Source organism: Tachyglossus aculeatus, chromosome 14 (genome assembly GCF_015852505.1).
Source record: "Tachyglossus aculeatus isolate mTacAcu1 chromosome 14, mTacAcu1.pri, whole genome shotgun sequence".
Lineage (NCBI taxonomy): Eukaryota > Metazoa > Chordata > Mammalia > Monotremata > Tachyglossidae > Tachyglossus > Tachyglossus aculeatus.
This window is the reverse complement of record NC_052079.1, coordinates 53,325,176-53,336,355: the sequence shown is the minus strand read 5'-3', so window position 1 is coordinate 53,336,355 and position 11,180 is coordinate 53,325,176. Positions and strand designations below refer to the sequence as shown.

General features: G+C 46.6%; 1 protein-coding gene across 1 annotated transcript; it reads right to left on the bottom strand.

The window, feature by feature from the left end:
• Nucleotides 1-10,394: 10,394 nt before the first annotated feature.
• PHETA2 (PH domain containing endocytic trafficking adaptor 2) lies at nucleotides 10,395-11,180 on the bottom strand. Its single transcript, XM_038756086.1, has one exon. It carries the CDS (start codon nucleotides 11,178-11,180, stop codon nucleotides 10,440-10,442), a length of 741 nt encoding a protein of 246 aa, XP_038612014.1. The 3' UTR covers nucleotides 10,395-10,439.

Here is an 11,180-nt window from a genome sequence, read left to right as displayed (position 1 = left end):
CCGACAACTCACCCCAAACGCTTCGCTCCTCTAATAGCAACCTATTCGCTGTATCAATCGTATTTATTGAGCGCTTACTGTGTGCAGAGCACTGTACTAAGCGCTTGGGAAGTACAAGTTGGCAACATATAGAGACGGTCCCTACCCAATAGTGGGCTCACAGTCTGAAAGAATGGGCTCACCTCACCCAAGGCCTTCACCCATTCAACTGAGTAGGGCCTTTTCTCTGGTTTTGTACCAGTGAGAGCCCGCTGTTGGGGAGGGACCAACTCTATATGTTGCCAACTTGTACTTCCCAAGCGCTTAGTACAGTGCTCTGCACACAGTAAGCGCTCAATAAATACGATTGAATGAATGAATGAGTGAAAGATAACAGGGCTTACAAGAGAAACATTGTGACTTGGTGGAAGGAGCACGGGCCTGGGTTCCAATTCCAGCTCTGCCAGTTGTCCACTGGGTGACTTTGGACAAGTCACTTAACTTCGGTGCCTCAGTTCCCCCATCTGTAAAATGGGGATTAAATTGTGAAGCCCTCGTGGGACAGGGAGCTGTGTTCAACCTGATTATCTTGTAGCTGATTATCCGGTATCGTTCCTCTAGTCTGTAAGCTCATTGTGAGCAGGGAACGTGTCTACCAACTCTGTTGTGGCTACCAATCAATCTGTGCATCAGGCAGAAACTCCTCACCCTGGGCTTCCAGGCTGTCCATCCATCCCCTGGCCCCCTCCTACCTCCCCTCCCTTCTCTCCTTCTCCAGCCCAGCCCGCACCCTCCGCTCCTCCACCGCTGATCTCCTCCCCGTACCTCGCTCTCGCCTGTCCCGCCATCGACCCCCAGCCCATGCCATCCCCCGGGCCTGGAATGCCCCCAATCCCTCTGCCCATCCGCCAAGCTCGCTCTCTTCCTCCCTTCAAGGCCCTTCTGAGAGCTCACCTCCTCCAGGAGGCCTTCCCAGACTGAGCCCCTTCCTTCCTCTCCCCCTCGTCCCCCTCTCCATCCCCCCATCTTACCTCCTTCCCTTCCCCACAGCACCTGTATAGATGTATATATGTTTGTACATATTTTTTTACTCTATTTATTTATTTATTTGTACATATCTATTCTATTTATTTTATTTTGTTAGTATGTTTGGTTTTGTTCTCTGTCTCCCCCTTTTAGACTGTGAGCCCACTGTTGGGTAGGGACTGTCTGTATATGTTGCCAATTTGTACTTCCCAAGCGCTTAGTACAGTGCTCTGCACATAGTAAGCACTCAATAAATATGATTGATGATGATGATGATGATGTTGTGTTGTACTCGCCCAAGCACTTAGTACAGTGCTTGGCACACAGTAACTGCTCAATAAATACCATAGATGATCATAATAATAATAGCATTTGTTAAGAGCTTACTATGTACAAAGCACTGTTCTAAGCGCTGGGGGGATACAAGTTCATCAGGTTGTCCCATGGCGGGGGTTCACAGTCAATCTCCATTTTACAGATGAGGTAACAGGCACGGAGAATAATAATAATAGCAATAACAGTGGCATTTATTAAGCGCTTACTATGTGCAAAGCACTGTTCTAAGCACTGGGGAGGTTACAAGGTGACAATGGGCAGAGCCGGGATTTGAACTCTTGATCACTGACTCCAAAGCCCAGGCTTTTTCCACTGAGCCATGCTGCTTCTCTACCCCAGCGTTTAGTACAGTGCCTCGCACATAGTAAGTGCTTAACAAATACCATTAAAAAATCCTGGAAACCCTGTTCTCCCTCCCACTTAAACTGTGAGTCCATGTGAGATAGGGAATGTGTCCAGTTCACTTGTAACTACCCCAGAACCTAGAGCAGTGTTTGTATTTATTACTCTATTTATTTTATTTGTACATACTTATTCTATTTATTTTATTTTGTTAATAGGTTTTGTTTTGTTCTCTGTCTCCCTCTTCTAGACTGTGAGCCCGCTGTTGGGTAGGGACCGTCTCTAGATGTTGCCAACTTGTACTTCCCAAGCGCTTAGTACAGCGCTCTGCACACAGTAAGCGCTCAATAAGTACGATTGAATGAATGAATGAACAAATATACCTGTATATATGTCTGTACTTATTTATTACTCTATTTATTCATTTTATTTGTACATATTTATTCTATTTATTTTATTTTGTTAATAGGTTTTCTTTTGTCATCTGTCTCCCCCTTCTAGACTGTGAGCCCGCTGTGGGGTAAGGACTGTCTCTAGATGTTGCCAACCTGGACTTCCCAAGCGCTTAGTACAGCACTCTGCACACAGTAAGCGCTCAATAAATATGATTGAATGAATGAACAAATATATCTGTATATATGTCTGTACTTATTCATTACTCTATTTATTTATTTTATTTGTACATATTTATTCTATTTATTTTATTTTGTTAATAGGTTTTCTTTTGTCGTCTGTCTCCCCCTTCTAGACTGTGAGCCCGCTGTGGGGTAGGGACTGTCTCTAGATGTTGCCAACCTGGACTTCCCAAGTGCTTAGTCCAGTGCTCTGCACACAGTAAGTGCTCAATAAATACGATTGAATGAATGAATGAACAAATATACCTGTATATATGTCTGCACTTATTTATTACTCTATTTTATTTGTACATATTTATTCTATTTTTTTAATTTTGTTAATAGGTTTCGTTTTGTCATCTGTCTCCCCCTTCTAGACTGTGAGCCCGCTGTGGGGTAGGGACCGTCTCTAGATGTTGCCAATTTGGACTTCCCAAGTGCTTAGTCCAGTGCTTTGCACACAGTAAGCGCTCAATAAATACGATTGAATGAATAGAATGAACAAATATGTTTGTACTTATTTATTACTCTATTTATTTTATTTGTACATATTTATTCTATTTATTTTATTTTGTTAAATAGGTTTTCTTTTGTCGTCTGTCTCCCCCTTCTAGACCGTGAGCCCGCTGTGGGGTAGGGACCGTCTCTAGATGTTGCCAATTTGGACTTCCCAAGCGCTTAGTCCAGTGCTCGGCACACAGTAAGCGCTCAGTAAATACGATTGATTGATTGATGTTGCCAACCTGGACTTCCCAAGCGCTTAGTCCAGTGCTCGGCACACAGTAAGCGCTCAGTAAATACGATTGATTGATTGATGTTGCCAACCTGGACTTCCCAAGCGCTTAGTCCAGTGCTCTGCACACAGTCAGGGCTCAATAAATACGATTGAATGAAGGAATGAATGAACAAATACCCTCATAATAATGTATTTTCTTTTCAAAGTAGAGGAGGTGTGCTCTTAAAGTGCCCCGGGGAATATTGTGGGGGAGGAGGAGGAGAAGAAATTGTTGGCCTCACCCACCTCTAATTGCAGATCCGTGTACTTTGGCAATAGTGGTAATGGAAGTGGTATTTATTGCCTAATTACTAAATGCTACCAGGAAGCAAACTTGGGGATTGGGAAGAAAGAGGCCCAGGGACAAAGAAGGGAAACACAAGGAAAGAGCACTGGTTTGAGAGTCAGAAGTCATGGGTTCTAATACCGCTCCCTCACTTTCATTCCTTCAATCGTATTTATTGAGCGCTTATTGTGTGCATAGCACTGGGCTAAGCGCTTGGGAAGTACAAGTTGGCAACATATAGAGACGGTCCTTACCCCCCTTGTCTGCTGTGTGACGTTGGGCAAGTCACTTCACTTCTCTGGGCCTCAGTGCCCTCATCTGTAAAATAGGGATTAAGACTGTGAGCCCCCCGCGTGGCTCAGCGGTAAGAGCAGGGGCTTTGGAGTCAGAGGTCACGGGTTCAAATCCTGGCTCTGCCAGTTGTCAGCTGTGTGACTTTGGGCAAGTCACTTCACTTCTCTCTGCCTCGGTTACCTCATCTGTAAAATGGGGATTAAGACTGTGAGCTCAATGTTGGGTAGGGACTGTCTCTATATGTTGCCAATTTGTACTTCCCAACCGCTTGGTACAGTGCTCTGCACATAGTAAGCGCTCAATAAATACGATTGATGATGATGATGATGATTAAGACTGTTAGCCCCCCGTGGGACAACCTGATCACCTTGTAACCTCCCCAGCCCTTAGAACAGTGCTTTGCACATAGTAAGCTCTTAATAAATGCCATTATTATTGTATCTCCCCCCAGTGCTTAGAACAGTGATTGGCACATAGGAAGCACTTAACAAATGCCATCATTATTATTGTTATTACAGTGCCTGGCACATAGTAAGCATTTAACAAATACCATGACTATTACTATTATTATTCTTTAACTTGCCCAAATGCTCCACTCTCCAACTTCCTAGAGAAGCAGCGTGGCTCCGTGGAAAGAGCCCGGGCTTGGGAGTCAGAGGTCATGGGTTCTAATCCCGGTTCCCCCCCCCAAACGTGTCTGCTGTGTGACCTTGGGCAAGTCACTTCTCTAAGCCTCAGTGACCTCATCTGGAAAATGGGGATGAAGACTGTGAGCCCCACGTGGGACAACCTGATCACCTTGTATCTCCCCCAGTGTTTAGAACGGTGCTTGGCACATAGTAAGCGCTTAACAAATACCATCATCATTATTATTATTACAGTGCCTGGCACATAGTAAGCATTTAACAAATACCACGACTATTACTATTATTATTCTGTAACTTGCCCAAATTCTCCACTCTCCAAGTTCCTAGAGAAGCAGCGTGGTTCAATGGAAAGATCCCAGGCTTGGGAGTCAGAAGTCGTGGGTTCTAATCCCGGCCCCCCCCACGTGTCTGCTGTGTGACCATGGGCAAACCACTTAACTTCTCTGAGCCTCAGTGACCTCATCTGATTAAGGTTCCCCCTCTCCCCCTCTCCCCTCCTCCCCATCCCCCCTGCCTTACCTCCTTCCCCTCCCCACAGCACCTGTATATATGTATATATGTTTGTACAGATTTATTACTCTATTTATTTATTTATTTTACTTGTACATATTTATTCTATTTATTTTATTTGGTTTATTTGTTTTGTTTTGTCTGTCTCCCCCCTTCTAGACTGTGAGCCCGCTGTTGGGTAGGGACCGTCTCTAGATGTTGCCAACTTGGACTTCCCAAGCGCTTAGTCCAGTGCTCTGCACACAGTAAGCGCTCAATCAATATGATTGAATGAATGAATGAATGAATGAATGAAGACTGTGAGCCCAACGTGGGACGTGATCACTTTGTATCCCCCCAGCGCTTAGAACAGTGCTTTGCACATAGTAAGCGCTTAACAAACACCATTATTATTATTATTATTATTATTTATTTTACTTGTACATATTTATTCTATTTATTTTATTTTGTTAATATGTTTTGTTTTGTTGTCTGTCTTCCCCCTTCTAGACTGTGAGCCCGCTGTTGGGTAGGGACCGTCTCTAGATGTTGCCAACTTGTACTTCCCAAGCGCTTAGTCCTGCGCTCTGCACACAGAAATCGCTCAATCAATACGATTGAATGAATGAGTGAATGAAGACTGTGAGCCCAACGTGGGATGTGATCACTTTGTATCCCCCCAGCGCTTAGAACAGTGCTTTGCACATAGTAAGCGCTTAACAAATGCCATCATTATTATTATTATTCTTGAAAACGCAGGCCACCTCCTTCCAGCTCCCAGAGCCAGCAGCTGCGGGGTGGTCAGCTTCGCTGTCTCTATATGTTGCCACCTTATACTTCCCTACACAGTACACAGCTCTGCACACAGTAAGCGCTCAATAAATACGATTGATTGATTACTTCCCAAGCGCTCAGTACAGTGCTTGGCACACAGTAAGCTCTCAATAAATACAACTGATTGATTCCCAAGGACTTAGCACAGTGCTCTGCACACAGTAAGCGCTCGGGGAAGCAACGTGGCTCAGCGGAAACAGCCCGGGCTTTGGAGTCGGAGGTCATGGGTTCAAATCCCGGCTCTGCCACTTGTCAGCTGTGTGACTTTGGGCAAGTCACTTTGGGCAGTCTCTGTCTCCCCCTTTTAGACTGTGAGCCCACTGTTGGGTAGGGACCGTCTCTATATGTTGCCAATTTGTCCTTCCCAAGCGCTCAGTACAGTGCCCTGCACATAGTAAGCGCTCAATAAATACGACTGATGATTGATGAAGTCACTTCACTTCTCTGGGCCTCAGTTCCCTCCTCTGGAAAATGGGGATGAAGACTGTGGGCCCCACGTGGGACCACCTGATCACCTTGTAAATTCCCCAGCGCTTAGAACAGTGCTTGGCACATAGTAAGCGCTTAACAAACGCCATCATTATTGTTATTATGATTAATAAATACGATTGATTGGTTGATTGATTAGCTTGGCCCGGTCCCGCGTGGTCTTCCCTACATCCCCAGCTCCGTCCAGCTCCTTCCTCAGCGGTCAGGCAGGGGAAATCAATAAGGCGCCGTGCGTCCAGAGTGTACATGCCACCCTCCAGGATGGTCAGATCCTTTCTTATCTTCTCAGGGGGGCCCCGCTCGCCCCGAAATCTCTCCCTATCACCAGGATTGGGGCCTGCTCGGACCCTTCACCTTTATCGGAGGGGCGAGAGGGGAGGAATGTGGCCCGGGAGGAGGAACTGGACATCGGACCATGGACGCCGGACGGAAAACCGGGCCCCGGGGGAACTCGTGACCATTTGGACGTTCTCTAAAACACCTACCCAAAGAGGCTGAGCCTGTGAAAACCTCCCGCTCCGGGGTACTGGGCCAGCGATGATGGGGGAAACCTACAGAAACTGAAATAACAACAATAATATTAACAATTTATAATAAAAAACCAATAATATTAACAATATATCGATATTAACAATATAATAAGTATTGTTAATAATAATAGTAACTGTGGGGCTTGTTTATAGTAATTGAGGTATTTGTTAAGCGCTTAATATATGGTGAAGGTATTTAAGTGCTTACAATAATAATAACAATACTGTAGGTATTTGGGGGCTTGTTTATAGTAATTGTGGTACTTGTTAAGCGCTTAATATATAATGAAGGTATTTAAGTGCTTACAATAATAATAACAATAATGTAGGTATTTGGGGGCTTGTTTATAGTAATTGTGGTACTTGTTAAGCGCTTAATGTATAATGAAGGTATTTAAGTGCTTACAATAATAATAACAATAATGTAGGTATTTGGGGGCTTGTTCATAGTAATTGTGGTACTTGTTAAGCGCTTAAGATATAATGAAGGTATTTAAGTGCTTACAATAATAATAACAATAATGTAGGTATTTGGGGGCTTGTTCATAGTAATTGAGGTACTTGTTAAGCGCTTAAGATATAATGAAGGTATTTAAGTGCTTACAATAATAATAACAATAATATAGGTATTTGGGGGCTTGTTTATAGTAACTGTGGTATTTGTTAAGCGCTAAATGTATAATGAAGGTATTTAAGTGCTTACAATAGTAATAATAATGTAGGTATTTGGGGGCTTTTTTATAGTGATTGTGGTATTTGTTAAGCGCTTAATATATAATGAAGGTATTTAAGTGCTTACAATAATAATAACAATAATGTAGGTATTTGGGGGCTTGTTTATAGTAATTGTGGTATTTGTTAAGCGCTTAAGATATAATGAAGGTATTTAAGTACTTACAATAATAATAATAATGTAGGTATTTGGGGGCTTGTTCATAGTAATTGTGGTATTTGTTAAGCGCTTAAGATATAATGAAGGTATTTAAGTGCTTACAATAATAATAATAATAATGTAGGTATTTGGGGGCTTGTTCATAGTAATTGTGGTATTTGTTAAGCGCTTAATGTATAATGAAGGTATTTAAGTGCTTACAATAGTAATAATAATAATGTAGGTATTTGGGGGCTTGTTTATAGTAATTGTGGTATTTGTTAAGCGCTTAATATATAATGAAGGTATTTAAGTGCTTACTATAATAATAATAATAATAATGTAGGTATTTGTTAAGCACTTATAATAATAATAATAATAATGTTGGTATTTGTTAAGCACTTACTATCACTCAATCAATCACATTTATTGAGCGCTTACTGTGTGCAGAGCACTGGACTAAGCGCTTGGGAAGTACAAGTTGGCGACACATAGAGACGGTCCCTACCCAACAGTGGGCTCACAGTCTAGAAACTGTGCAAGCACTGTTCTCAACACTGGGGGGGGGGGGGGGGGGGATACAAGGTAATTAAGGCTGTCCCACATGGGGCTCACAGTCTAAACCCCCATTTTCCAGATGAGGGAACTGAGGCACACGGAAGTGAAGTGACTTGCCCAAAGTCACACAGCTGACAAGCGGCGGAGCCGGGATAAGAACACATGACTGCTGGACTACCAAGCCCAGACTCTTTCCACTGAGCCACGCTGCTTCTCCAGTGTGATATATATATATATATGTATATATATGTATATATATATATATATACATATATATATATATATATATATGTTTATTCTATTTATTTTATTCTGTTAATATGTTTTGTTTTGTTCTCTGTCTCCCCCTTCTAGACTGTGAGCCCACTGCTGGGTAGGGACGGTCTCTATATGTTGCCAACTTGGACTTCCCAAGCGCTTAGTACAGTGCTCTGCACACAGTAAATGCTCAATAAATACGATTGATTGATTGATATATATAATATCATAATAATATGATATATATAATATATCTTTAAACAGTGCTTGACATATGGTAAGCGCTTAACAAATACCCGAACTATCGTAGGCCAAGCACTATACCTGCCTACGTGTTTTGGTTTGTTGTCTGTCTCCCCCTTCTCGACTGTGAGCCCGCTGTTGGGTAGGAACCGTCGCTATATGTTGCCGACTTGGACGTCCCAAGCGCTCAGTCCAGTGCTCTGCACACAGTAAGCGCTCAATAAATACAATTGAATGAATGAATGAATGTTCCCTGCCTGCAAGGAGCTTACACGCTAGCGGGGCCTAAGAGTATTTGCGAACTGAATCAAGGGAAGCAACTGTGCGCTTGACGCTCTGCGGCACTTTCGGGGTCATCACCTGGGTTGGAAACTAAGGCATTCTTCCCCCTTAGATGGTTCCGCACAGGAAGAGAAACGCGATGGTATCGACCACTATGTGCTCTGCACACAGTAAGCGCTCAATAAATACGATCGATTGACCACCTAGTCCCCTTTGGGGGCGAAGCCGGACTCTTCCCCCACTACAGTCTTGGGGGAATATCTGGGCGCTCAACTCCCTGCCCGTCACCACCCTCTCACTCCTCTCCTCCGAAGCTGAGTCACAGGACCTGGATTCTAATCCCGCCTGCACCGCTTGTCTGCTGTGTGACCCTGGGCAAGTCGCTTCACTTCTCTGTGCCTCAGTTCCCCCACCTGCAAAACGGGGATTAAGACTGCGGTCCACGTGGGACCGGAACTGTGTCCAATCTGATTAACGTGTATCTGCCCCGGCGTTTAGTACAGTGTCTGGACCATAGTAAGTGCTTAACAAATGCTATTACAAAATGTAAAGAGCTGAAGGAAAATAGTAATAATAATGATGGCATTTATTAAGCGCTTACTATGTGCAAAGCACTGTTCTTTGTGCTGGGGAGGTTACAAGGTGATCAGGTTGTCCCACGGGGGGCTCACAGTCTTAATCCTCATTTTACAGATGAGGGAACTGAGGCACAGAGAAGTGAAGTGACTGGCCCAAAATCACACAACTGACAGTTGGTGGAGCTGGGATTCGAACCCATGACCTCTGACTCCAAAGCCCGGGCTCTTTCCACTGAGCCACGCTGCTTCTCTAGTACTTTTCCCTAGGAAAAGCCCATCAGATGGATCTTCCCGCCCCACTCTCCTCCCCTTCCTGGCATCGGCAACTGGGAGCCCGGTCTGAGTCCCCCGTGGAAGAAGCGCAGTAAGCGCTCAGTAAATCCGACCGGAGGAAGCCGAACTCTTTCAGACGGAAATTTTGTCCCCGGGACCCAGGTTCGAGCGCTTGAAAGGCGAAAGGTGTTGGATAATATTCCAGGTCCTCTGGGACTGACGCCTTCGGAGATCGCAGTCTTGGGAGCCGGCATCCCATCTTCGGGCGGCCTCCTTACGGGCCAGGATTGGAAACCCGGCTCTCCCGACTTCCAGGCCCAATCAGTCGTATTTATTGAGCGCCTACTGTGTGCAGGGCACTGGACTAAGCGCTTGGGAAGTACAAGGTGGCACTTCCCCCGCGAGACTTCCTTCCCTTCCCTACAGCACCTGTATATATGTTTGTACATATTTACTACTCTATTTTACTTGTACATATCTATCCTATTTATTTTATTTTGTTAGTATGTTTGGTTTCGTTCTCTGTCTCCCCCTTTTAGACTGTGAGCCCACTGTTGGGTAGGGACTGTCTCTCTATGTTGCCAATTTGGACTTCCCAAGAGCTTAGTCCAGCGCTCTGCACACAGTAAGCGCTCAATAAATACGATTGATGATGATGACGACAGCTGGGGACCGCTGCTTTGGGGCGGCGGGGCGGGCGGACGGGGCAGCGGTGGGAGGCCCGGGCCGTAAAAGTCAGGGGGGCGGAGGGGTACCCGCCGGGCCGCCCCGGTGCCCCCGACTTTGGGTCCGTCCCCATTCCCGTCTCAGTTGGGCCATCTCCTGCCCGAACCAGTCGTGGAGCCTGGCGAAGCAGGCCGTCTCCGGGGACACGGGGCTGTCCCCCAAACCGGGGAAGGGGCCGCTGCCCGGCGGGCGCCGCGGGGGAGGCGGAGGAAGAGGGTCGCCCGTCATCCCCCCCGCCTCGGGACGGCCGGCGGAAGCGTCCTCCCGGCCCGGGGCCGGGGCCCGGCGGGCGGCGGAGCGGCGGAGGGCGGCCCCCCGGCCGGGGGAGCGGGCCCGGGCCTCCTCCAGCTGCCTCTCCAGCTCCCGCACCAGAAGCCGCATGTAGCCGAAGCTGGCCCGGGACAGGGCCTTGAGCCAGGCCTCCAGGGCCCCGGGCCCGTCGGCCGCCAGCACGTAGGGCCGGGCCCCGGGCACGCGGTCGAAGCGCACGGCGAAGGCGAAGTCGGAGGCCTGGCAGAGCTCCACCGTGCAGCCCTCCAGCACGATGAGGCCCAGGGGCTCCCGGCTGGCCCGCTCCTCGAAGTAGAAGAGCAGGTTGCCCTTGAGGACGAACCAGCGGCGCCGGTAGTAGTAGTTGGCGGCGCCACCGGGGCCGGCGGGCGCGGCGCCGCGCTGCTGCAGGAAGCCGGCGTGGTCGGCCGGGGTGAGCCCCGTGGCGTAGCGGGCCACGCTCCTCTCGTTCAGCTTCAT

What these genes read in the sequence shown, in the direction of transcription:
- PHETA2 (XM_038756086.1), bottom strand. Translation starts at nt 11,180, where the DNA reads ATGAAGCTGAACGAGAGGAGCGTGGCCCGCTACGCCACGGGGCTCACC.